The sequence below is a fragment of the Hippocampus guttulatus genome, chromosome 12 (assembly GCF_054856545.1).
Source record: "Hippocampus guttulatus isolate MCC_2025c chromosome 12, RoL_Hgut_1.0, whole genome shotgun sequence".
Taxonomy (NCBI): domain Eukaryota; kingdom Metazoa; phylum Chordata; class Actinopteri; order Syngnathiformes; family Syngnathidae; genus Hippocampus; species Hippocampus guttulatus.
In genome coordinates this window covers 6,491,721-6,519,708 of record NC_141272.1, presented here as the reverse complement: position 1 = coordinate 6,519,708, position 27,988 = coordinate 6,491,721, and the positions used below count along the sequence as shown (strand labels likewise).

Here is a 27,988-nt window from a genome sequence, read left to right as displayed (position 1 = left end):
TGTGAACCACATAATCGACTTGGGTCAATTTGCTAGGCAGAGAGAACGAATTCCTGGCAGGCAATACGCTTGGATTGCATTTAAACAGCTTGGACATACAATGAATATACAGCATGTCCATCAAACACAAACACATATTGTAAACTTCTATCCTAATGATTCACATTAAAATAAATGTGTACCGTAACATAATGTCCTCATTAGATTATGGTGTTTTTGTACAGCGATTGCAAATAGTTTGTATTTTATAAGTGTCACTACTTTTAGCAGTTGTTACTTTGAAGTGTTCCCCAAATGAAAAGAACAACACTTGCTCTGTTTAGATGCCTGCTAGCTTAAGTAAAGCTATTTTCACCAAAACATTTCAAAATGATATGCATTACTAACGTGTCCTGGGATTCTGATCGATTTGCAGCATTTGAAAAGCTATGATAAATTGAGAAGTGGTTGTTGCCCCCCAACTTCATTGCGAATGCAAAAGGATTTGGAATGCTGTTTAAGTTGTCCTCAGCACCTTTGTGAATGCAACGTACCCAACGTGCAGTGCAAACATTCACTGCTTAATTGATTCATTGATTGATTTGGAAGTGTTTAGTAGAATACGTCTGGACTCCTTGAGCTGTGAGAAACTACTTGTCTTTCTCTATGTCAGCCTGATGCACAGTTGGGTTTCAGCACCATGGACAGTTCATGTCTATGTTAAAAGTATGCGGCATCGTTGCAGGTTATTACTCTTTCCAAAACAAAACGTGCGCACGCGCACCAAAGTCTTTAGTTGGAAAATAATGGATATAATAATACCGGACTACGTGTTTGAGGCACATCTATGGGGCTTTATTAATTCGAACGTTGGGACTGTTGTAAGGTGTTTCTTCGGAACAGTGACTGACAGGTGCTCTTATGAAAGTATTTTCAATATTTCGCCCACCCCCCGCTCAGACTCCTTAATTCCCATGTATTGTACTTGTACTGATGCTCACCTTAGTCCAGGGGTGTCAAACTCATTTTTGTCACGGGCCACTTTGGAGTGGAGTCTTCCCTCGGCGGGCCGTTAAGACAGTGAAACCAAAATAATGTTTAACCATCACATCGCATTATTACTTGTACACACACAAAAAAAAAAGATGACTCACTAGTTCTGAAGTCAGTCAAGTATTTGTTCAATTATTGCTTAAGTGAGTGTAAACCGGGTGACAGAATTATTGCAAAATGTCACTGTTAGTCCTTACATAGGACAATTTGAGAGTTCGGAACAGATTTCAGCAAGGATCATGGAAGTTGACACAGACGATTTGCTTTCGCGGGCCACGTGAAATGATGTGGAGGGCCGGATCTGGCCCCCGGGCCTTGACTTTGACACAAGTGCCTTAGTCATTTCCATCACCGAAGCAACCGCACAAGCAAGCACTGTTCACAGGACAATGTTTATAACATAATCTCTTGTTGATGCATTTTATTCAAATTCCTTTTTCTGCGGGCATATGTTTGCTCTCGTCGTTTTTTTTCCCCCTCTGGGTTTTTTTTTTTTTTTTTTTTTTCGTGCAGGCTGAACTAAACCTAGGACAGACACGTGAGGCTACTTTGGACCAATGCGTCAGGATGGATTGCATTTGACGCAGGAGGAATCCTTCATTCCAACTTCTAAAGGGAAACAAGCTAACGTTTCTTTTCCCCTCTGACTCGCCAAACGAAAATAACACACACCGAGACATTTCACATCAGATACGCGACTCATGCCAAAGATTATAAACGTGTAAGAAAGTGCGCAAATGAGCGCCCAATCACAAGCATGCAGTTTACACGGGGAAGGCGAAAGTATACCATGTAGAAAGAGTGCGTGAGAGCGAGTGAGACTGAAAGAGGGAGAGAGAGCGCGAGGGAGGAGGTGGCGCGCATGTCCAGTTGCTCCATGCAGTCTGCTCTCCAAGCTCGCCAATCTTGCAACGACTTTCTTCACTCCTTCTGCCCGCCTCTGTCTATCCATGTGCATCGGACACACAGCTCTCCCCTGAGCGGACCGTGCATGCGGAGGGGAAGAACCGCTAAAAGCCCACCATGGAATAGGAATACTATCCAGGACAAAACGTACAGTACACGGAGAAAACCTTCCTCTTTTTTTTTTTTTGCTGCCGTCTTCCCCCCCCCCCCCCCCCCCCCTTCCTCCCTGTCAATGTATCGCAACACTTTTTGAAGGAACCCAAGTGAAGAAAGATGAGGATTAATATTTTCTCTTGGCACTTTCTGGGCTTGTGTTCTGTCTGGTGGGGGCTGTCGACTGGAGCGTTCCCCAGCTCAGTGCAGATTGGTGAGTTGGAGAGATTTTTTTTTTTTTTTAATACGGATGTGCATTTCAAAGTCTCCAAGAAAAAGCATCTGAAAAAAAAAAGAAACCAAAATCGTTGCATGGAAACATTTTGAGCAAGGTTCTTTTTTTTTTCAACTCATTCTCAAAGTCAAAAAAATAAAAGACATACAAAGTGTTTGATTTTGTCTGTGTGTGAAAATTTAAAAAGCTTTTTCCTTCTTCAGTCTCATCTCTCTTGAGACACTGCAGTATTTCTCTCTCTCTCTGTCTCACTCTCTCACCCTCGAGCTCTCCTTGCTTCTACTTATTGTGACCGCAGTAGCAATTCCTTCGCAAAGCACATGAACCAAGTGATAAAGTTTGCAAAATACAGATCACCATTGCAGATGACGTTGCACGTGCATGGGAGCTTGTTGGGCGCGCACACACCACAGGCACGCGGGCAAATGTGGGATAATGAATTCGATGCATCAGTCCTTGTGGGGTGGGGGGGGGCAGTTGGAACTTGGGAGGTCCTATAATGGGATTCATTTCCTTGACTCTGTACTTACGGCTGCCAATAAACTTGGTATGCGGAATATTTTTGAAAATTGGCATCCCATACACGTCTGCATTGCTTTCTGAACACATACCATATCAAATGTGCGATGTGGAGTGTCCTCACACAGCCAAGGGTACTTTAGGCTGAAAGGCGGCTGGTGGGTGATTATTGAGGGTCATAACTAACGGGGGGGGGGGGGGGCCTTCAATCCACATTAGAGTATTACATGGTTCATGCTGCTTCGAATAATGTATTTTTTTGTGTGTGTTGTCATTGCACTGCACGTTCATGCACGTGGCATGTATACAAACGCCAGTTCATGTGTGAGACGTTGCTGAGAGGAGGGAAAGGTTGTGGGCACACATATGTGACCTTTTCGTTTGCCTGTTGAGCCAATCGCGTGGAGACATGAATCTGCAGTGTAGTTTCACAGAAAGCTTTGCACTGCGTTTTTCACATTGAGACTCGGCAAAACGTAAATCATAGTTGAGAGAACTGTCATACAATGAAACCTCAGAAGTCGAACGCAGGCTCGTCTACTAGCTGGATTTGTATGCCTGCCATTTTGGGGGGGGGGGGGGGGGTCCCGTTTGGTGTGTTGCAACTTTCAAATTGTCCTATCAAGGGTTGCCTTAGTGAGTCAATTTATTTTTAATCGGGGTTTAGGACCATCCATGGCTGGCTATTAAGACACTGAACAGGAATTGAACCGACGCCATCTGCAAGAATGGCAGCAGTATGTACCACTACACTACCAGTGCAAAATCCTATAATGTTTGAAGAGTAGAAATTCCATCCCCAGTTATAACTCATCCAAAAGTAACGTTTAACATCCTTTTCATTCATTCGTCATACAAGACTGAGTCTACCACTGTAAAACTTACCATTCCATCTTAACTTTGTCACTAACAGACAATGTGTACCCTGGACAAAAAAATAAAAAAATAAAAAAGAGGTGGTGTGGGTTTATTGCCTCACAAAGCCTCCTTCTCTTCTCAGGTTATTCCCCGTATTTTGGAACAAGTCTGTCAAAAGCCACAGTAAAGCAAAGAAAAAGGAAAGAGTCAAGCCTTTGATGGCGGGTGAACAGAGATTTCTTGACATGGCGTCGGGCAGGACGACCATCCACCTTTTGGAATAAATGCTGCAAAAAGCCAAGGACAAAGCAAAACAAATGCAGAGAGTTAAATCTACTGGATGATGGTGATTTGTTTGAATCACGTTTGAATCCAGAACAGACTGCAATTCAGAAACAGAACGCTTCCAAACCCCAGGAGTTCATGTTCGCATAATCATTATGCGATTACACTGCATCACATTTCTTGCCAGTCCGTTTATATTTCCGGTGAACATGCGAGCGCCCAGTCTTATTTTAATGATCACGTTTTGATAATTGTGAGTTAATGATCTCGGATGAACTTAGAAAAATAAGACAAAGACACACTCAGGCAAAGGTAGATGGCACATTGTCGTAATATTGGCTGCGTTCATGATGTGCTGCCTGCTGACTCCTCCCTTATCATCTTTTCTTGTCCTCTCCCATCTCCTTCGCTCTTTTGCTGTTAAAAGTCAACTCAATCACTTTGTTTCCTAATCAGTTCAGCCCTTGAAGCACTGACCAAATCACAGAGGTTGATGTAAGGGGGGGGGGGGGGGGAGAGAGAGTTTAAATGCATGGACAAAGGTATTGGGACGTTGCACTAGCCCCATTAGTTGCTCCTGAATCATGGTGGGAACAGTTTGGGGAATGCCCAGTTCTGTTTCAAGGTCACACTGAAGGAAAAAAAAATAATAATAATCACAATTACAGTTACAGCTACAGTTGGATATTTTGCAGAAAAAAAACCTAATATACAGTATAGAACGTTCCTATATACAGTTCTCACCATAATCAACATCACTGGTTGATAATCCTGATTAGTTGTTGCTCCAACACAGACACAGTTGTGCCTGATATTCTTTACTTTACCCAGAAAATTACAACTTTATTCGCATGTGCAGAAGCAATATAGACAATAAAATCTGTTGATTATATAACAGAGAAACCTATTGGTTGTTTATTCTAAAGTGGTTATATCCTTTACCTGAACATACAATCATTTTATAGAATTTTCATTAGGATACTTGAATACTGAAAAATACATTGGCTGCAGCCCTCCATTCAACCGCCCCGTTACATTGTCATATTATTATTGTTGAGTAATACCCTTGCTTCGGGTGCAGAGGATTAACTGTTAAAAAAAAGGCTCTTCAAAATTAGTAATTTGCTCAACAATGAAGTAATTTATTTGCAAAATTGCTCGTCAAGAAAATGTTTTATTTTGTCACGATTAACAGGGCTTTTGTACAAGCAACAATGTTTGTTGATTTTCTGTTCTGTGTGCATGCGTTTATTCTCCTATTGAATTTGTACTAACGATACAAGTCCTATTCTATTCATTTTCACTTCATTAGCATAGTTTCTGGGGTTAGTCTGATTACAATGTCTCCGGCTTTGTTCATAAAAGGAGCCCCTCCGGGACTCCTTGGGAATTTGTCAAAGCTTTTCTTTGCATGGAACCCAGAGTATGCGGCGTTCTGCCTTCCACGCTCAAATGTTTCTTCTCTCCCACCCATCTTTGTGCTCCTTTTTAATAGTTTGATTTTGTCTCATTTCTTTTATCTTTGATCACATTCTCATTTGGTCCCATCGGATACGAGTCTCTCATAAAAGGTCAACTGACACTTTGTATCCTTTTTTTGTGCGTGGCCTCTGCTCTTCTTTTATGTGGCTGGCATTTTGTGATCTGGCCTTCTTGTGTTATCTGCTCCCTCCTCTCCAACTCATTTTTTTTTTGTCCACTGACTTCTGACAAGATAGTTGTTTCTATTTTTTTCCTTCCCTTACATCTCACTCCCTTTTTTTGATTTCATCAATGAAATTGCACCGCACTGGTATCCATGAATTTTCTTTCACGGGTATGTGTGTGTGTGCTTAAAAACCAAGTGGCATTTTTCTTGGAGATATAAATGAAGATCTTACTTTTATTTTCTCTCTCTCTCTCCCTTTTTGGCATCCACCCTCTCTCCTCATCAATCTTTCTTGGCGCGCATCCCTCTTTCTCCTCTCCATCACCTTTTCCCTTGTCTCACTCTCTAGGCGGCTTGTTCATTAGGAATACTGATCAAGAGTACACAGCGTTTCGACTAGCTATCTTCCTTCACAACACCAGCCCGAATGCTACGGAAGCCCCCTTCAACCTGGTCCCACATGTCGACAATATAGAGACAGCCAACAGTTTTGCAGTCACCAATGCATGTAAGTATTTCAGCCTTCGCTACATTCTGGAATGTCTTTGCGGAATATTAGTCAGTATTTGGAACTTCAGTGGTGTAAACAGGTCTATCCAGTGCTGTCTCCGAGTTGGCGTACATGGACTTCTTTTGTTTTTGTTTTTGTTTTTTTGCATTGCCTATTTTTTGTTTAACACAGTGGTGTGATTCAATTGTGAATTTTTTACGTAGGGTGAAATACTTCTTGAAGGCCTCGAGAAACGATTGCAAAACAATAATATGATCAAAAAGTACATTACATCAAAGCAAAGAAAAAAAGTAAAGACAATGTATCAATCCATCTAGCCATATCCTTATCTACTCTCCTTCAAAACAGCCTGGTTTCCGTTCTTATGCTTCACGTATTCCGCCCTGCAGAAGTTATATTCATCTAGATTTTAGTTTCTGCTGCCTAGTTAACATTTCATTTCAGTAGTTACATTTTATGATGAATCTTAAATGATTTGTGGTTTGTGCGATTCATACCGTGTCTTCTCTTCAGCGCTTAGAATATAAGAAAAAAAACCACTTCAAACAGTAATTGTGAGTACAGAGGTCCTACAAGTGGTCGGTTCCCCGCCAGTCTGTCCTCTAAAAAAATGGTCTTTGATAGCCAGAATGTAAACTAGCATGCCATAAACTATTGACTCAATTCCACAAAACTTTCAACAGGGCTGGAGCACAGTCCAAAAAAAAAGAAGGAAAAAAAAGAAAAACACCTGCACACTATCGGGCAAATCTGCAGCATTCTTCTCGCTCTGTCAGTTTGACCTTCTCAGAGGTCTCTGCTCTCTTAATAGTGTTTTTTTTTTTTTTTTTATAAATCCCGAATGCAAAAGGCTATTGTTGTATAGTCCTTTAAAAGATCTTTTTTGTTGGTGTAATATTGATGGAATGTAACTTGAATGTGCTAAAACAAAACTCTTGTTTTGTACCACTGGTTCTAACATTACAGCAATGCCACATACTTTATGCCATCATAAAAGAAGTCTTTGCGGCTTGCCAGAAACTTCTCTATGTATTGATTTCCGCCCAGGTTATTTCATCTTTTGACCGGGTGCTTGAAATGATCTCGGCCCGGACACCAAGTTGTGGTACTTGGAATGGCCAGTCAACAATTTCTTGGGGTCAGGTGTGGCAAGTGTCTGTGTCCAAAAGCATTAGTTTGTGATGGGTTAGTCTTGTGTGAAGATCCCTCGCTTTGTGAGATAATGAGTCAGGGAAGCTGTTGTTGTTAACGGCAAAATTCACAAGAGGCGTTTGATCCTTGAATGGACCAATAAATGTCTCGGTTCATTTCGATCTGGTGTTTAAACTGTCGTCCTCATCATCAATAGTGCTCAAAGTCTGAAACAAAGAATAGCAACTGATTCATGATGCGATATGAATACTGTCACTCCAGACAAAAACATGTGAAAACTCCCAATGCAAGTCCATTCATCCATCCATCCATTTTCTGAACCGCTTTATCCTCACAAGGGTCGCGGGGGTGCTGGAGCCTATCCCAGCCGTCTTCGGGCAGTAGGCGGGGGACACCCTGAACCGGTTCCCAGCCAATCGCAGGGCACACAAAGACGAACAACCATCCACACTCACACGAGGGACAATTTAGAGCGTTCAATCAGCCTGCCATGCATGTTTTTGGAACGTGGGAGGTAACCGGAGTACCCGGAGAAAACCCACGCAGGCACGGGGAGAACATGCAAACTCCACACAGGAAGGCCGGAGCTGGAATTAAACGTCTGCGCTGTGAGGTCGATGCGCTAACCACTGGACCACCCGGGCGCCCCAATGCAAGTCATGAATATATAAATCAATACTGTGCGGCGTGCCCTTGACTAAACGTGTGTCATTTACTCATGACAAGAATTTTGTAGTTAAAACAGCCAAGAACATTTCGATAATTAATTGTCCATTTATTTCCTCCATCCCGCAAGAATGTCTTACCCGGTTTCAGCGAGCATGTGTGCGTGGGAAGGAACACAGTGAATACATATCAGATTGCATCCTATTGTATAATGGGGACGCAGGAATTGCTGTTGCATTAAATGGATGTGAAGCGTTTGGAGAGAGCAGAAGAATCCAACTGGCGTTTTACGATGCATCTGTGCACCACCATGACAGTTCATGCATAAAATGAGCAGCCAGCTCTTCTCTCCTTGTACTGTACTTACAATTGCATCCGCATTAAGTCCTCAAGTAATGACTAACTTCTAATGCTACAAAAGCAAACGAGGTCTAAAGCCGCAGAAATATTTTATTGGGTTCAAAGAAACACCAGTGGCTGTCAAGAACCCCCTTTTTTTGGTTTGATTTCAAGAAGTGTACGCAATCATAAGAATAAAAAATACAAACGGAGCTCTGCTGGCTTGTTTCAGTATTCTTCATCCCTTTGCTTTACTGAGGAGGTATGAAAGATAACACTGAATAAAATGTGAGGTCAGAATATTTCAATACATTTGGCCAGAGAAGAAATTGAGAGTTAAATAATATGAAGAACAGTGTCTATTCTACCACTTTTGAAATCAATTACTGACAACCTTTTGCGCTGGATGAATCTGCCTTTATCCCTCATTGGCCAACTAGCAACAGTCTAAATGTCCATCCTTCCAAAAATAAAATACTTCAAGTCCACATTTCCATCGAACAGACGTCCACCCTGACAAACAAGGTCGATCTCCCTGTGAACTGGAACTCACTACTGAATGTCTTAGAACATTCACCTTCTTACTGTCCGCTCCTTTGTCACTGTCCATTGCTTGTGTGCCCGCCCCTTTTTTCAGCAAACCGTCCTCCAAATTCACATACAATAGACATACTCACCTATATATGCAAATGCACTATCTGAAACAAATATTCACTGTACCTTCTCGTTTCTTCATTCATTCATTTCTCATCGTTCATCACGACTGAAGCCGTCCCTATAAGAGGTCGGCAATGGTCAGCAACACTACAACCTCGAAGTCGACGCAGACAAGCAAACATCCCAAGCGTCAATCTGATCCCAATGTTCCAGATTTAATGGAGAGTCATCAGGTCCGTGACATGTAGCAAGCTCATATTGTCTAGCACTGGTGAGCTTGTGGGAATTGTAGTATCAATTTCCTGGTCTTTTGCTCACCGTAGCGATAGCAGATATTAGCCCTTCTTCGATTTTATCCCCCTGTAGTAACAAACTGTTATTTTGATTCATTGTCACTTTTCTATCATCTCCAACCTGTCAATTCAGTCTCTTCTTTGACCTCTACAACCACCCCCCCCCCCCCCGCCTCCCTCAGAAGAGCTGCATTCTCACTGCATATATTACTTTCAATCAACTATCTTCGACAAAATTCTGCACACATTCCACACAAGTAAATCATTCCACTTTGGTTACTAAAAGGAGATATTATACATTTTTGGTCAAAGTTTTAAGTCGTTTCCAGTATTCAGCCAGGACTCATTCGATCCTACAACTGTGCCTGTGCTGAGTCTGGCCTTTTGCAACGCCCGGGGCTGGGCGACAGAGGCTCCATTTTGCCGATAAGTGCAGGCATTTCCGTACATTTCCGGTGCTTGCTTTGTCAAATTCTCTGTCAGACGCACTCACACGCCCCACACTCACACACACATACCCGCGCGCACACGCCCACTGCTGCCAGTTAGCCATACGGCGAGGAGTGTCTGTAAACTGAAGCTCTTCTAAATGAAGCAACTGACACTCAACAAGCAGAAAACGCTTCTGCTGTGTCTTGGTTTCAAGTCTCTCATTCTATTCCTCCTCCCCGCTTTTGTCCTTCCCTTTTCCACCTCATTTCTTTCTCTGTTTTTCTGCACGTTTCGTCCTCATCACGTTTCGCCGCCTCTCCCTCAGCACGGGCGTGGTGAATGGATCTCTAAATTAATCCATGGCTCTTGCTCCGGGTGGTGAGCAATGCCTCTGAATTAGAAGAGGGAATTCTCCCTCTGACCTTGACCAGGTCCTTTTTTTTGGGGGGTGGGGGGGGGGGGTATTCAGGGAGCGTGCGGAGATCATTTTGAATAAACCATATTTCCTGCTAGCATTGTCACACGTTCACACTGTGTATTTTCTGCTGCTGCTGGTCTATCTTTTCGTCTTATTTGCAGATGAATACATACAGTGTCCTATCCTAGGAAATCACAGTAGTTTCACCCAAAGGTGTGGTTGAGGTGAAGTTCTTCTCTTCCTCTCAAAAATGTTTTTATAGACCTTGTTTTGTGCATTTGTGCAACATATCGGAAAAACAGCCTTTCCCAAATTGTTCCCACAAAATTGGATCCATACTTACATACACTCTCATGAAGATGAATCATTTAGATTCATGCAGAATCATTCATTCACCATTAAGAAGTGTGTCTGTATAATGTCTGCCGATGTAATGTATAACATTGGATATTTGCCTTCTTTAAAATCTGTTTGTTCACTTTATTATATTTTACAGTTTGTGGCACTGTGAGTTTTGGGCTTCAGCTCCCCAGTTTTGAAAATGGATGGACAGATGTCATGCCTAAACCAACACTATACAGTCAAACCTCTGTTTTTAAACGTCTCTGTTATTGACAAAATCGGGTTTCGACCAGAAAATTCGAGTTTTTTACGCACCGGATTACGACTGAAAACCGGTTTTCGACCAAACTGAGCAAACCCGAATTCGCCACTCGACTCCTCTCGGCTTTGGTCGTCTAGTATCTCAACAAGGTGCCAGTTTTAAATTCACCCCGTTCCTTTCATCTGTGATAACTTAAACACTCTTTTGCGCTCACTGGTGGTGTGTTAACTGCCAGTGTTCCTAAGTGTGCTAAGTGCTAAGTGTTCCTTTGTCAAATCATGTTATTGTAGCCTCAGCACAATCGAGCAACTAGGAAGTAATATTATTCGAACAAGCCTTGTGCTGCAATGGAGCCGGACATTTCTTGTTTATCTGATTTCATTTAGCAGACCAATAAAAAAGAAGAGACGTTCTTTATTTGACTGAACTCTTTCATTAGAAGGTCTACTGGCAGGAAAGGATACAAAACATGCACAGTGAAAAAGGTTGTTTGACAGTGAATAATACAATGCACAAAAGACCGGCAGTTGCCATATACCGGCTGCATTATGATCTACTGTTTTCCTGACACCTGTAGGGGCAAGGGCCCAACCGTGATGAGGCGCCACATTCACTAAATGCATGAAACAACTGGCAAAATGCAGGTTAAAACGATGTAAGTGTCAAAACTTGTGGACTGACTCCAATCTGAGGATAATCAATTCAATGCTGTTTTTTTTCCTCTTTACACCGCCATGACACATACTCAGAGGCGTATTAGTCAAGGCAGGCAATTGCTTGGGGCTCCCAAGCCAGCTGGGGCCCCCAGAGGGTCAACGGCTTTGGCACAAACCGCATGTCGTTCACATTAGCGGTGCCGAGGTGCAATGACAATTGTTGACAATTTGAGTTGTTTATGACTGTGTGACTGCGTACTGCTTTAAAGGTCAGACACCAACGTTTTTCTTGAGACCCCTACGACCCCTTTATTTTCAGGCAATAGTTGGATCATATAAGTATCCCATTTTTGATTGAATTGTTTGCATCTACTTCTATCTCCGCTGTGCTGTTAATTAAAGTGGGAACATTGTCCGTCGACCTGAAATAGAGCACTCAGCCCAGAGAATGTCAGGCATGATTGATGATGGGATGGTATTTTGCACTGACATCACATATTCAGTATGAGATTGTAAGATGAAGCTATAATGGCCAAAACACTTTGTAGCATACTTAGGAAATGATTCCCGTGCTCACACAGACACAAGTGGGGCAGAGGGGGAGGAATTCTGGCCCAGTACAACGCTATGTTGCCTGTTTGTCCAAGATTTGTTTGTAATGAAGAGTGAATAATGTCATTACAGCATGCGCCCACTGAGTAGATGTTGCCTTCAGGAAATCTGACTTCATTGGGGTAATAAGCAAACTGGGTCTCTTTCACCTATAACCATACACACGCACGCACACACACACACACACGCACACATAGTTCAAACGTAAACATAATGTGCAGCATTTTTTTTTTGTTTTTACACTCTCGTTTAGGCAAGATAAAAAGCATAATGAGAAATGTCAGTGGATTTTAAGTGTTACACGCCGCCTCAGTCAGAACGTAGGTTGAGACCGAATAGAGTCATGTTCACTGTAATTGCCTACAACATCATTGTGTTGTCCCTCACTTGCCGCTCTTGTTTTCATGTTCTAATCAAAGCATTTGCATGTACTGACTTTCCTCTTGTCACTTTTATTCTTCCAACTTTGCGTCTTGACGCTGAGAGGCATAAACATTCACGAGTGTGTAATCGCAAACGCAAGTGTTGCATATTTCTGCATTTTACCGCTTCTCATTTTCCTCCTTGATTGTATCCTGTTTTGATAAACTAGCTGCGGTCCTATTGAACATTTGCGGCCGACAAAACACTCGCATTACTTTGCAATGCCATTATTTTCATACAGTATTTGAAATTACAAAATGATTCCTTATGAATTGAGCAAACAACAGTTCAGCTATTCAACTCGCTCAAGGACACTCAATCGTAAGTCCGAGCGTGAAAACGCAAACCTTCCTTTTGTTGTCTCACTCTCACTGGATTCATTAAACCTTAGGATCCAACAGATGTCAATATACATTGTCAAGTCTTGTCAGCAGCCACAATACTAGAAACGGTCATAAACACTTTATTGGAAAAAGCATACACATTTGACCGCTACATATAATTATATATGCAGGATAAACAATAATCATCCTGAATGACAAACCGCAGCAGTGTGCAGCTTTCCAGATCAAATACGAAAGCCGCATCATTTTTTCGAAGCAAAGATAACATTGCTCACTTTTTATGAGCACTGTAGAGCTATTTTTGCTCAGCTGGAATGTGTTCCTAACCAAGCGTCTGTGTGTTTGTATTTCTTTCCATAGGTTTAGAAGGTGGAATAAAAGTAAGGGCATTAGTTAATATTGCTAAGTGTCACATGGAGCCACATCTTTAAAGATGAGAAGATTGACCTTTACCAAACACAAAGGCACGCATGAGCGCACACGCGCACGCACGCACACACACCCCCACACACACACAATTTGTGACACAGTTGTATTTACATTTTACATTCTGTTTTCAGGACATGCACAGACTTACAAGAACACACCACAACACTGCAACGTGTACTCATTGATAGCATGACAACACAACCCTCAAAGGCAGAGTAAGCCTTAAAGCATTGCATCCCTAATAGCCCATTGCTATTCTGCAACGGTAATAGATTCTTTGGGTAACCACTCGGTAATTCATCATACTTACAAACACGCAGAGACAGACTACGAAGCAAAAAGCTATTAAATCTATCAGAGAAGGACCAGTGCTTTTCCGAAGAGACGGATGCCTTCATGGAAATAGAAAGAAAACAATTAATTATGCAATCTCTGGTGATTATCACAGGGGGCAGATGCCTAGAGAGGCAAGGAGGGAATGAGTGCACATGAGCAAAGATGCATGTACTTGTCTTTTCATGTGTAAGCGAGGCAGAGAGCCGGCTGGCGAGCCGCTATGGACAAGTTTGTGTGTTTTCTCATAGGTCAGCGTCGATTGGACAGCATTGGTATTTATCTCTTTAAACCTGCCGCTTCACCTGTCTGTACATCACATTTTTCCCCACTCACACTCTAACTTCTTTTCGCTTTGGAAGTGGAGTGCGTGTGCCACATACACGTGAATGCACGCGCAATAATCAATTGGGCCTTTCAGGCAGTGATGGATGGACACTGCTTCGTTTCTATTTTTACCCATCAGCTCAGCTTGTGCCTGCCTTCTTATCTTCACAAGAAACATATATTTTGTATTTTGAGTATACTTTGTGCAAACCACATACTGCGGGAGCCTTTCCTGACCTATCTGGCGGATATTTATGGTTGGATACATTCCTGATACATTTGAATAATTGATGACTAGTGTGTGTTTTTGCCTTGGCAGCAGCCCAGTAGGTTTCCCTCGGCAGCAGTAACGCACAGCACCACGTTACAAATGGTAGCCCCGCAAGGAGACTCCAAGCTCTTTTTCTAATCGTTCTGAAACGTGTCAAGACAAAACAAGATCAAATATGAAAATAAATAGTGTCAACTCCCCTGAATGTGTCTTATTGGGCCTCTACTTTAGCTTGACTTGGTGTCCAAGGACATGCTTAAAAAAGAGAGAAAAATGAAGGAAGATATTTGGTTAAGTTGATGAATCGTGGAGAATAATATTCATCTATAGTCAAACTTCTGTGCACTTCGTCAACAAGCAAAACATTTATAGCTCACAGGCTTTTATACATGCCCACTCAAACCAGTTACTGACATCAACCAATGAGAGCAGGAGAGCGGGATGGATTTACCCCATGAGAGGATTGGCTGCGCATCATCACCAGTCTGTTGACTGTCTCGCATACCGTTTCTTAGTGTCGTGTTCACGATAACTTTTCTTGTTTAGTTAAGCTGCGCTCCACACATTGCTTTGACTGCGGCAGCAGTATATTTTCAAAATATTTTTGAGGGGGTGCTTGGGAGTTCCAGATTCTGCCCCAATTTCCCTTTTGTGGGTGGGGGGCTATAGGCTTATATACAATCCGTCTTTTTGGACTCTTCATATTACATATGACTACAGAAGTTGATCTGGGGTTGTCATGGCAGTGATAACGATACAATCCTTATTATAAGCCAGTGTGCCATCGGTATGATGTATAAGGCCTTATTTTAGGGTTACACGAGTTTGCATTGCATTAAAACACCTTTGTGTCTGCCTATCTGATAGTTTGGGAGGGTATGGGAGGCCTGTCTCAGCCCTCCATTTAGAGAGGCCCTAAGTTGGTAAATGAAAACTAGCTGAGCATCCACATTACCTCTTGGCAGTGTGGAAATAGTTCAAAACAAGGTCAAATTTCATCCCATCTGGGGCCCTTTTAGTTGGAGGAGTCACCAGAGGCTGCTCACTAAATGGGTTCACCAAGTGCCTAAAGGAACCCACTGCTGTTGTTTTTCATGCAGCCTCTAATTTTCTCCAACTGACACAGAGGTCACTGATTGTAGTTTTCATGAAAAAAAAAAGTACTTGCAAGACTTCTATTTTCAGCCCGTGTGTGTCCATATGTCTGGCAGCAAATTTTCTTCCTCTCGATATTGTATTTCAAAAAGCCCTCAATTAGCAGCAATTAAACATTGTTAAATGGGCGCTCCACTCTGAAAAGATTCTTTGTAAGTAGAGAAAAATGAGAAAAAAATGGAAATCATTACATTGCATTAGACACGACTGAAACACTGAATGAGACCCAGTACAAGACATTAATTACACATTACATCTTGACAAAGATGATGATGTTTAGTTGTGAAATACACAATCAAAAAGGAATTTACAATATGTTCATTACTTATGATGTCCCAGTAGTGTGGTCGCCCTTATCAGGAATCTGAAATCACCGACCAATTATGAATGCCCCTCAGTATGATGCAGTGTCGTTTGTCAACAAAGTATTCTAATTGGCAGTACCTCAGACCAGGACAAAGGTTTACATTCCAAAAAGTCAACGACCCTTAGCACACAGCCAGGACAACGGAGTGGCTTCAGGAGAACTCTGTGAATGTCACGAGTTGTCCAACCAGAGCCCCGACTTCTCGAGAGAGAGATCTGAAAATGGCTGTTCAATGCTCTCTAGCAAAGGCTGTGAATACCGAAGTACATTAGATGACGAATTTACAGTCAATACCTTGTTCCAACTGAAGTGAGCGCGACACACTTCGCTTTCCATTTAATTATTGTTGTAAAAATTGCGCCTACATAAAATGGCACTTTTATTGACTCTCTGTCATCTATTCTGCTACCTGGTGGGAAAGTTAGCAATCTTTAATCCAACATAAACCTTATTGGTGTCTGGGTGATAATTGAGTTATGTACAGTTTTGTCCAACATGGTTGATTGTGTTTCCGAGAGTGGCAGCTTCTCTTTCATTCATCATCATGCAAACTGATGGAAATGATTACAGTGTCTTATCATGGCCATATTACGGTGAATTAGAATCATACACACACAGTTAAATTCTCCGTGACTCACGCACTCAATCACACACCTATTGACACATGCGTTGTCTAGTTCCCTCACCCATCGGCCCACAGGCTTGCTCCCTCGCACACATGGTCACATGCCGGAGGGGATGATGGGATGATAGTACAGATGGCTTACTAGAGTAATATTCTCCATATGGAGAAGGTAATAGCATCAGAACAGTCATCTGGGGAGGGAGAGTTGCTGATTAGATCCGGAGAGGACAGACGCTACATGATTTGACTGGACTGCATTTAGTCGCATGGGTCAGGATTTTATTTATAGTAACAAATAAGTGTTTGAAACAAAAGAGAGAATGTGTCCATGTATGACTTCAGATGTTCTAAAATACAGGATATACTGTGTCGTAATTACTATGTACAAGCAAAACAAATATCCTGGTTCAACTGACAAATAGTTTATATGTGTATGATTATATTTAACTATTAATGAATATTTAAATCCTCCCTACACTTGTTTTTGGTTTTCCTAGGCTGGTTTCTTACCACATTCCCAAAACCTGCAGAGTTGGTAAACTGACGACTCTCCTTGGTATCCCAAAAGTCAATCCCAGTCCCTTTTTTTTCTGTTTGGTTTCTGGTATCATTTCAACAATCATGAGGCCATCAATATTTGACATCTCATGCTTTTTTTTCTTAGACATCACCAACAGACATCGTAGCAACATTGCAAAATTGTCATCTGGCAAGAAGTCACCGACTGGACTTCAGCATGAGGTTGAGAAGATTTACGGCCATCAAGACTGCTCTGTACACATATAGTACATGTGATAGATACTCAACAACTTGAAGTCGGTGGTGCCCCAGTGTTTGGTGCCGGGGGGCAATTTTACAATGCTGCTCCAATATCAGAAGGGAAAGACATGATTACAAAAATCGCAAAGCCAGACACTCACTAATAGATGACTCCATTAAAAACCATTTTCAATCACTATCTAAACAAACGATAACATTTTTTTAGTAATTTCCACTTACAACATTTCAACATTTCAACGATAGACCACTGGGTAAAGACTGCAATCTCATTTTTAATGGTATTTAGTTTAAAAAAAAAAAAAGTACCGGTAGGTAGAATGGCCAGTTGTGTGCTTCAGGGAGTGTTTGCTGTGGATGCTTGATACAAAGCTTTAGCTGAGAGAAAATGGAAAATGGGAGAAACGACATTTGATATACCTGTACACTGTACAGAAAACACATGTCTCTCTTTTGATTAATTGTACCAAATAATTGTACTTTCGTTCAGTGTATAGACAGCAGTGCAGTGGATCATTGCGTGTCTCAGCGTGAATCTGTCTACAAGCATCTATCAAATAATTTAACATCCTGCATGGCTTTTCTGCAGTTTTCACCGTCGTTTTTTTTTTTTTTTTTTTTTTCCTGATGACCGAAGCAATAAATCATTGAGTGCCGTGTTCAAGGACATCTCAAAAGTGGCTCTTCTATAGCGAAGTTCAGTCAGAATACAACCGGTACTGATTGCATTCCCAGCCCACAGTCACTCTAGCTGCTTTGTGTAATCATAGTCAGGTCTAATGCTGCTCTTATAACATGCTCCCATCGTTTATGGCCTACTGAATATTTAAATGTGTTGCAAAAGCTAATTCAGGACTGTAACTGCAAGGAAGTTAGGTTCCAGACCCAACCGCAAAAGGAGAAAATCTGCAATATAGAAATCCATCCAAGCATTTTCTACCACTGGTCCGTTTAGACCAGAGTTCCCTCTCCCGAGCTACTTCGTCCAACTGTTCTGGGGGGAAGTCCAAGATGTTCCCAGACTAGTCAGGAGACATAGTCTCTCCAGTGTGTCCTGGAGCATCCCCAGGGCCTCCTCCCAGTGGGACATGTCCAGAACACCTCACCAGGGAGGTCAGGAGGCATCCTGTCCAGATGCCCGAGCCACCTAGTCTGGCTCCTCTCAAGAAGCCGCTCGACTCTGAGCTCCTCCCGGGTCACCAAGTTTCTCATCTGACCTCGAGGGGAGTACCCGGACACCTGCGGAGGAAACTCATTTTGACCGCTTGGATCCGGGATCTCGTTTTTTCCCTTTGGAAATGCAGCCCATGTTTCACCCTAAATGTACACTACTGCCAGCTGCATTTCAAATAAAAAATGATTTTCAATGACCTAGGAATCGATGTCATGGATTCAAAATTAAAGGAATACCAGTGAGACAACGGTGTGATATCAAATACACACAGAATTTGGAAATGATACAAATATAAGGGTGACTTTATGGTCGAGGCTACAATCATCTCAAAAACACAGTGCTAAGTATAGACTGTGAATCCATAGTAGCCGACAGAGTTATCCCTGTGGAAAATAATTTGCTTCTTTCTTTTTTTAATGAATAAAGACTGATTGCAATATGAAGATGCTGCGTGTGTAAGCAATGCTGTGAGTGAACAGTTAATGGATCTGTGTGATCAAAATGGGATTCCCAGTGCGTATGTTTGTATTAAGCCAAACTGAGAGGATTGCACTTTCATCTGGAATTGCACCTGACTGTATTAGTTGGCAAGAATTAATTGGAATGTAATTAGAATCCAGCAGCACTGGTTGAATCTGCGCTTGGGGACAAGTACAGCCTGTTCAATGCACTGCTGCACTGCTGCACTGCTGCCCTGCAGCGTGTGTGTGTGTGTGTGTGTGTGTGTGTGTGTGTGTGTGTGTGTGTGTGTGTGTGTGTGTGTGTGTGTGTGTGTGTGTGTGTGTGTGTGTGTGCGCGCGCGCTGATTTCCGAGAGCGCAGAAAGTTTAACTACTCTTCCTGGAGTAGCGAGTGGAGAAGTTGCCTTTTCACAGATATCCTACAGTAGCTCCCTTGTCAAACCCTGAGATTACCAACCAACCCCCAGATGGTACGTTACCAGATCATGGGGCCACTTGTACAATTTCACTCCAATTGATTGAGAGTAAATCATGCATTTTCTATTGGTGTTGTGCAGACATTTGCCATGTCATTTTTAGTAGACACTCAAAGCTAGTTCAGATCGCAGTTTGAGCACCCTATATCAAAAGAGGACATACTTAGAGACACAAATGTCAAAAATGTTACACTTGAAGAGAGACAGAACAGGCACTTCCCAACTAGATGAGACTGAATCTAGAGCACCACAGCCCGGAGCAGCCTATAATACACACACTTTTAATGAGAATTATTATCATCATCATCATCATCATTGTTATTCATCATCATCATCGTCATCATTATCCATATCCATCCATCCATTTTCCGAACCGCTTGATCCTCACTAGGGTCGCGGGGGGTGCTGGAGCCTATCCCAGCCGTCTTCGGGCAGTAGGCGGGGGACACCCTGAATCAGTTGCCAGCCAATCGCAGGGCACACAGAGACGAACAACCATCCACGCCCACACTCACACCTAGGGACAATTTAGAGCGTCCAATCAACCTGCCATGCATGTTTTTGGAATGTGGGAGGAAACCGGAGCACCCGGAGAAAACCCACGCAGGCCCGGGGAGAACATGCAAACTCCACACAGGGAGGCCGGAGCTGGAATCGAACCAGTTACCTCTGCACTGTGAAGCCGACGTGCTAACCACTGGACTACCGGGCCGCCCATTATCCATATATCCATCTATTTTCTGATCCGCTTTATCCGCACAAGGGTCGCGGGGCACGCTGGAGCCTATCCCAGCTGTCTTTGGGCATTAGGTGGGGGACACCCATTCGCACTCACACTCACACCTAGGGACAATTCGGAGCGTTCAATCAGCCTGCATATTTTTGGAACGTGGGAGGAAACCGGAGTACCCGGAGAAAACCCACACCGGCACGGGGTGAACATCCAAACTCAACACAGGAAGGCCAGAGCTGGAATCAAACCTGAAACATCTGCACTGTGAAGTCATCGCACTAACCACTGGATCACTGGGCAGCCCATCATTATTATTATTATTATTATTGTTATTATGATTTCTAGTTCTTAGATATCAGGCGTGTGTCACTCATGTATTGTGAGAATTGTTTTAAAAACGATGAGGAAATTCCATTTGAAAATATTCTTGTAGCCTATCGGTTACAAGATGCAAAGGGCAGCATGCACAGACAAACCACACGCTCACGCAGTCGAGTGTTAGGTTTCGATGTACGGATATATACTCTCTCATAGCTTCCAAATTTTGTTGAAACATGACTGCTTTACGGAGCTAGTCAAAGCAGTCACCTTGAGTCTCTCTGAATCACGTCTTTGATTTTCAGTGAGCCGAGTGTGATCAACTGAGCTACTTTGTTTTCCCATCAAAGGGGCACCAGCTGCACCACCACCTCTGGTAACAGACACTCAGCCAAGCCCTCACTGCTGCATTCAAATCTGAAATTACCCTAGGTGAAAAGTGACCAAATTTGCAGCGCCCTTGTTTGATCGTTTGTCACACGTACATCAAAAAAAGGCACTGAAACAAATCACATAGTCTCTAGGAGACATTGGCATTGAAGCCGTACTTTGCTTGAACATTATGCTCATGCACCCATTTCAAAAAATACATGCAGATGAATGAGGATGTTACAAAAACCTTGAAAAGGCTTGGTGTCCCTGAGGTGATCAGGCAAAGTGTCGTTGACAAGTTGAGCATACTTAAAAGGTTTATGCAAGATGACAAAATTGCTGGCTAAATAAAAAAAAAGCAAAAAGCACGCCACAGGAGAGGCTCGCTTGCCAAGTCCACCACGTCAGTGTGAAAGTGTGATTGTCCCTACATACTGTATTACCTACATACTGCATGAGTCTTGTGGGCACCTTACTCTCCTTACTCCCCATCTACCTGCCTGCAATGACAAATGGTTTCGATATCATCAGGGCATGTGTTTGTGACGAATGACTGCTCATCCAGGAAAGGGCCACTCCATGCGAGTTACTGTTAGTAGCGCTTAAAGTTGACCGGGTTACAAGGATAAAAACTTATGTGTCACATTAGGGTTCCCCGCCGCTGTTTCACACACACGCACGCACCCACACACACATACACATACATATACATATACACACACACACACACAGATTTTGATACACTTTCCTGTTGGTAATAATTAAAAAAAAACATTCATTCAACAATTCTTTTTCAATGTTACGTCCTTGTCTCATTAATTTTCTCCCTTGACTTTTTGTAAAATTAGCAAGTAATTGATTCGATTTCCATACATTTGTTAAATTGCAGGTTACAAACACTTAAAAGGGCGGATGGTAATTAAACAGATTAGTGGAACACCACAATGTATTAAGAAATAATGAATTCGAATAATATTACACTGCAAAATGTGGGGATTGTGTTAGGACTATTTGGCTGTCGGCATTTAAACAATAACTGAACAATAAAATTATAAAATAGGATGAAGATTTCAGGATGAGATCCATGTAAAATACCACAAACTGCTTTTTCATCAACAATTAATATTCACTCGTTGCTCAGAGACAGCAGAACTTCCAATCAAAACACCTTTTTTGTTTGCATGTTTTGCTCATGATTCTTAATCCATATTCATTGTTGACTAATTATAAGAACTCCCCCCAAGTAACTTGGTAAGACAGCAGGATATTAAAAGCGGAAGAATGGATTTTTTTTTTTTTGCAAAATGTCAATTTTAAAGTCTGCCACTTGCCATTTGTTATTTGCAAAAACAACTATATATTCTGTACCATTCATCCTTTTACATACCCCCCTCACATGCACCCTAAAAAATAGACCAGTTGCCGATTGAAGGTGAATTTGTCAAATTAAGGATCACAACAAAGGACGCTTGAAAGCCTGGCCATGTATTGGATCACTGGAGGGAAACTGGACACAATACATATTCTACACAGAAAGTATTTCTGTGTACACCAGAGGGACTTTCTCCCATCTGGGTCATTTGCATGTGTGCCATGGCTAGAAATGTCACTCCACCAAGACGTGCTATCCCACACAGTCATTTTCATCAGTCATTATGGTTCATTTTTGTAAGGCATGCCAGTTTTTGAATTGCCATTTTCCAAGTCTCAAGGGGAGCAAAAGCGAATCACTCTTTTCTTTTCTTTTCTTTTTTTGGTACTAATCACAGTAGTAAAGTACCTAAAGTATGAAGCAAGACACAGCTCAGTCCATTGATTGGTTGACAAATTGTCTCACACCGCACTTGCTTGTTTTCTATCATTTCCATGCTGGAAACTCACAAATGCTTTGGCGGTTGAACACATTGTCAAGGAATATGCACTCCAATAGGTGAACGAGAATCCAGCACGTGGTGTATGACATAACAACATAATTACAAAAAATAAGATAAGATATCCTTTATTTGTCTCACACTGGGGAAATTTACAGTCTACATCAGCAAGATTGTGGGTAGAAAGAAGAAAAAACAAAGTTTTTGCATTCACAGATAAAGATAAGGTGGCTGTGCTATTTACCAATGTTTGTCACATCATTTCATTTTTTATTCAGCAGCCTGACAGCAGTCGGTCGGAACGTGGAAAATCCTCAATAGAACTGTGGCTGGTAAATCATATTATTTTATTATGACCAAAAGAGGCTGGTGAACATTTAATATTACCGGTAATTACTAGTAACTCAGTTACTTGTATAATCTGATTCTTTTTTTTCCCCCATGGCCTCATGGAAATGTTCAAAAATTAGACGGTCAAGCAAATTGCTGGAAGAGATAGTGTTTCGGTTCTGAGGGTCCCCAAGATCTGCTTACTATTTTCATGAAAGTCATAACCATTGGAATAACCATGTCCTTTCCTATTTTGAACTGTCCCTGGGACCACATTGGGGAAATGGCCTTATGTCAGGAACTATTAGCACATTCAGGAACTGCGACAACACTTAAGACTATAAAGATAGCATCTTGGGTACCGGCTCTCATTTTCCCCAATCAGTACTTCTATTCTTAGACTGTGTATTCCATGCTGCCAGGGGGAGCACGCCTGCAGATGACGGTAGCGGGGAAGGGAGCATGAAGGATCAGGTGCAGGGGAAAGAAAAGATATCACTGTGAAAGTTTTACCCAAGAGGTTTTTCTCTAGCCATCCCTCACCTCGCTGACCTCCCATTCAGCACTTCATTTGGACACACAGACTCAACTAAAGAACAAATCAGAGTGGCCTTTGTTGAAACATGTCTTCTGATGTATGGTTGCATGTGCGTGTTTAAAATTTGAGGACTATTCATTATTTTAGCCTCATAATTCAAAGGTCCCCAAACTTTTTTTGTACCACGGACAAGTACCGTACATGCTTTTTGCGGACGAGCCACCATTTGCCATTTGTCATTTTTTGTAACTCATCAATACAGATTTTTTTCTTTCATTCATTTCAAAAATGATTTTTTCAACATTACAACAAATACGGAACTGTATATATTACACAATCAACTACCAAAAAATGACCGCAGTGAAGATTCCAACCATCTTCTGTACTGCTTTGCCTGTTCAGGGTGCCAGAGTGCTGAAGCCCATCCCAGCTGACGTCAGGCAAAATGAAGATAACACCCAGGATCGGTCACCAGTCAATCACAGTGCAGATACAGTACATAGAAGCAGATCGATATTCACATTCACTCTGCTTGCATTTAAGTCGGGAAAGTGAACCTCTGCACTATTCGAGAAAATATATGTGTGTTACAGCAGATGGGTCCATTCATGACCATCATGCACACTGGTTATCTGAATATTTCTAACTTAAAAAGGAATATTCAGGAACACTGGAAAAACACATGGAAAAATCAAAAAAGTCCAGATTTTCGTCACTTTTCATTCCCTTTCAACAGTATATTCTCGAAAACAAATTTGCTCTCTGGCAAGTCTCAAAGCCTCCGAGAGCTGATGGCAACTATAAAACCCAAGAGAGAAAAACAGTCATTGCTACGCGAGTACTGTACAGCCTACTACACCAATAAAATCTCTGGGAGGTGGAGTGCTCACAATTCTTCCTCATTAAATGCTAAATAAAATAATGCTACCCAGAAAGTTAGGCCGGCAAGAGAGTCGTGGATTAATTCTGAAAATGTCCATGGCCAACTTTATGGCAACGCACTTAGAAAATAATACTGCCAGAGATGGAAGTGTGTGGGCGCTGAATGCCAGTTGCTTTAGCATCATCATTTTAAAGCTTCTGTTGCCTCACTGGAGGACTCTGACCTTGCACAATGTGCATCATATCAATCTTAATTTCATTGTTAATCACAATCCGCAGTTTGAGATTGCCCCACTGCCATTTTAACTTTTACTCCAATTATACAGTAATTGTATTTCCCCTGCAGTTGGCTGGCACCTGGTCCAGGGCAGATATCAGATGGAATGGGCTCCCGTGACCCAAATAAGGACAAGTGGTATCAGAGCTGGCAATTCCAGGTCCAGATTGTAAAAACCCTGCCAAAACTTAGCTTTAGTCACAGGTACGTCTAGTCAAGCATCAGTTAAACACGCTCCCGGGGACATCAGCACCTGTCCTTGGATACGCCAATTCGAAGTTGCCTTACATATCACACACGGATGCAAGCACAACAGGATTGGGTGCGGTGTTGTACCAGGAGCAGGAGGGAACGCTACGAGTGATTGCTGATGCTAGTCGTGGATTATCGCTGAGTGAAATGAGGTCCCTGGCCCACAAATTGGAGTTTTTGGCCTTGACGTGGAGTGTGAGCGAATATTTTCATGCTTATGTATAGAGACAATTTTACAGATTGCAATCCTCTCACCTATGTGCTCACTTCAGCCAAGCGAGACGCTGCAAATGTTTGGCAGCTCTGTCGACGTACTCTTTCAGACTGCAATATTGTGCTCGTCGATGAAATTCGGATGCTGATGCCCTTTCGAGGTGTTCTCAGAGTAGCCTCCCCGATAAGAATTTGGATCCATTTCACCACATGACAAAGTAGTTGTGCGAGCCCGTTGAGTTGGAAGAAGTGTGTCCTGAACTTGTAGAAACCATTTGCCAGAGTGGTTTAGACCGAATGTGCCAGTCAGACTTAAGTCAAGCTACCATTGCCCTGGTTGTGTCTCTATCAGCTTCTGTCAGTTCCATGCCTTATGGTCTTTCATGCCTGATCCACTTACATCCCAAGTGAAGTCAGGGACTTCTGTGCACGTCCCGCTGAAGGCCATCTTATGGAACCCATTTCGCTAGAACCTGTGCAGTCAACGGTGGAGGATGGAAGTGATGACATACCCACAGATGAGCCTGACCAACACTCAGATATGAGTGAGGCATGCAAAATCAGCTGTCAGCTCAACTGCAACCCTAATGAGGACAAGCTCAATATGAAAAATTCAAATATTGTTTCTCAATAATACCCTTATCTGCTTTAGCTGCACAAATGAACTCTTGTTATATACTTGACTTATGTTGTAGTCATCTGCTTATTATTATTCACATGAAACAATGTACCAGACATTGCTTTATAATTTTACTTTGTGCAGTAAATTTTTATTCGGTGGCAGCTGCCGCTTGTGGGTTTGCACATGACATATCAGTGCACATCTTGTCTGTTGCCACACTGTCGTCGCAGGTACAGTAAATAATTATGAGTGTTATTTCATTTACTGTTAAACAAATTGTAATTATTCGCCTGAGCTGTTAAAACATGGATTTCTGAATCAACAAAAAGGGCTGTGTGTTGCAGAGCAACGGCTGCAGAAGCAGAGATAGCTGCAGTCTATTTCAAGGCTCACTATACCATACGGTCCATGGAAGAGAGACTTAGCTGATACAATGAAAAAGACAAATGATGGCTCAAAGACATGACAACAAGACAAAAAAAATTACACAAATGCTTCTGTCGAGGAAGAACCAGTGAGATCCAGGGACACCTATTGTGTCCGACGTGTTAGCTGTGGTGCTGAGGCACCAGCACAAGGTCCCCTCCTCTCATTAAAGCTTATGAGGCAAGGTTGGTGCATGTTTTATTGCAATGAGGCCTCTGTGTGGCACGTTGCAGGTTTAGAGCCTTGTGCTACAAGCGCGACAATGCCGATTTTGCGTCTGAGGGGAAGCAAGGGACTGCAGCATCATTGAGCAAAGACAGGTGATGTCAGACTGAGTCATGCTGAGAGTTTGAAACATTTCAGCTATACAGGTGCTCATCTTTTGAGACTGTAATGTATCAGTCTGTGTGAATGAATGTATGAATTACACAAGTTTCACTTTTTGAAAAGTGAATACTGAAATAAACTTTTTTATGATATTCTAATCATTTGATGAGCACCTGTATGTGTGCTTGTTAATTTAAAATGTCTCTATTTCTGTGCGAATTGGGTTTTATAATGTTTTGTGTCAAGGCAAACATTTCCTTTGACTTGAATTGATAGAAACCCTTGAAGGGTGAGGAAAAATAGAATATGAAAGCCCATGTAGGCCAATAGCTTTTGTAAAATTGTAAAAATCCATCAAATGTCATAATCTGTTTTGGGAGCTGTATTCAGAGAGAGACTCACTTTATATATATATATATATATATATATATATATATATTTTTTTTTTTTTGTGGTTCAAATGTTTCAACCAAAAAAAATAAAAAATCACAAACAAACAAACCAAAAAAAAAACAATCTAAATTCATCTGAGATCATGGAAATGTCATTTTCCACAACCAAGCTTTCAAAGAAATGCGATTGTATGTGGCTCCGCGATTGCCCATGGCGTGTAAGGCCATCATTTCTCTCAGCCGAGAAACAACTTTTATCAACCAAAAGCCTTCAAAATTAATGGCAGGCATTTTCGTTGCAGGTTTCTGTCAAATATGAATATTCGGTACTTACAACCAGACTGTCTGCTTGCTGACAATATAATGTACTTTATAAGAATATAAAGTACATATCGTACTGTACTTGATTTAGAGGACACCATGACTCCGCTGGTGCTGAATGACTAATTCCTAGAACATTATATGCAAGTTGTCTAAAATGCAGACATTCAGCTTGTGCCACTTATAATCAAAGATGAAATCCCCGCCTTATCGCCTGCTGGGTGCAAAGGTCTCAGCTTTGTCTAATTGCCACAAGACGAAGCGTCAAAGCTGCATGTCCCTCACTATTTACCCCCACTGAGGCTTAGAGCTGATAATGGAATTACTCTTGGGTCCTAGGAGGAGGGAGCGAAGGGGGGAACCAAAGAAGAGGGGGCGAGCGTGGAGCGACATTCAGGGTGCAAACAGACAAATAGAGGCTGTATGAATCTTAAGGATATGAAGCTATAAACGCGTGGCATTATTTGACTACAACCTGCAAAGAATAATTACAAGCAATGGCTGCTACTTTATTGGCTAGTAATTTCCGTCTGTTAGATATTTATAAATATATATTTTTAGAAAGGCTGGCCTTCCCCTACCTATATGCATGGTAGCGGATTATACTCTCCAGCCGTTTTATGTGTAAACAGTTTTAGATTCGACATAATCAAAAAACTGCAGATTTTTTTCTTTTGGGGGGGAGGGTTATTTCCCTTCAAATGATGCCTCATATGGAAAGGTCAATCATTTGTGTGGTGAGCAACAATTGAGTCTTTGTGCGTGCACCCATATGAAATGTGCACAGGCACTGCCTATGCCAAACAGCTGATTTTCTGCTGTTGCTATTGACATTAATTTGATGTTTGGAAACTTGATCAATCAGTTGAAACAAATACAAATTGAAACTTGAGACACCTGTTTATTCTAAAGGTATGTCATTGGTTGGCTGAAAGGGTTGTTAGATCTATTGGCAGATGGAAGTTCATGTAAATATA

At 41.9% G+C, this 27,988-nt stretch overlaps 1 protein-coding gene across 5 annotated transcripts in view; it reads left to right on the top strand.

The window, feature by feature from the left end:
- Positions 1 to 1,878: 1,878 nt before the first annotated feature.
- Positions 1,879 to 27,988, top strand: part of gria4a (glutamate receptor, ionotropic, AMPA 4a) — a 73,732-nt gene continuing 47,622 nt past the window's right edge. For all 5 annotated transcript variants that reach the window (XR_015102415.1, XM_086124853.1, XM_086124852.1 and 2 more), the window contains exons 1-2: positions 1,879 to 2,305; positions 5,986 to 6,144. Coding sequence is in view for 4 of the 5 variants with exons in the window: in XM_086124853.1 (XP_085980979.1) it covers positions 2,212 to 2,305; positions 5,986 to 6,144 (253 nt within the window). In the remaining variant the exon portion in view is untranslated. The remainder of the gene's footprint in view (positions 2,306 to 5,985; positions 6,145 to 27,988) is intronic.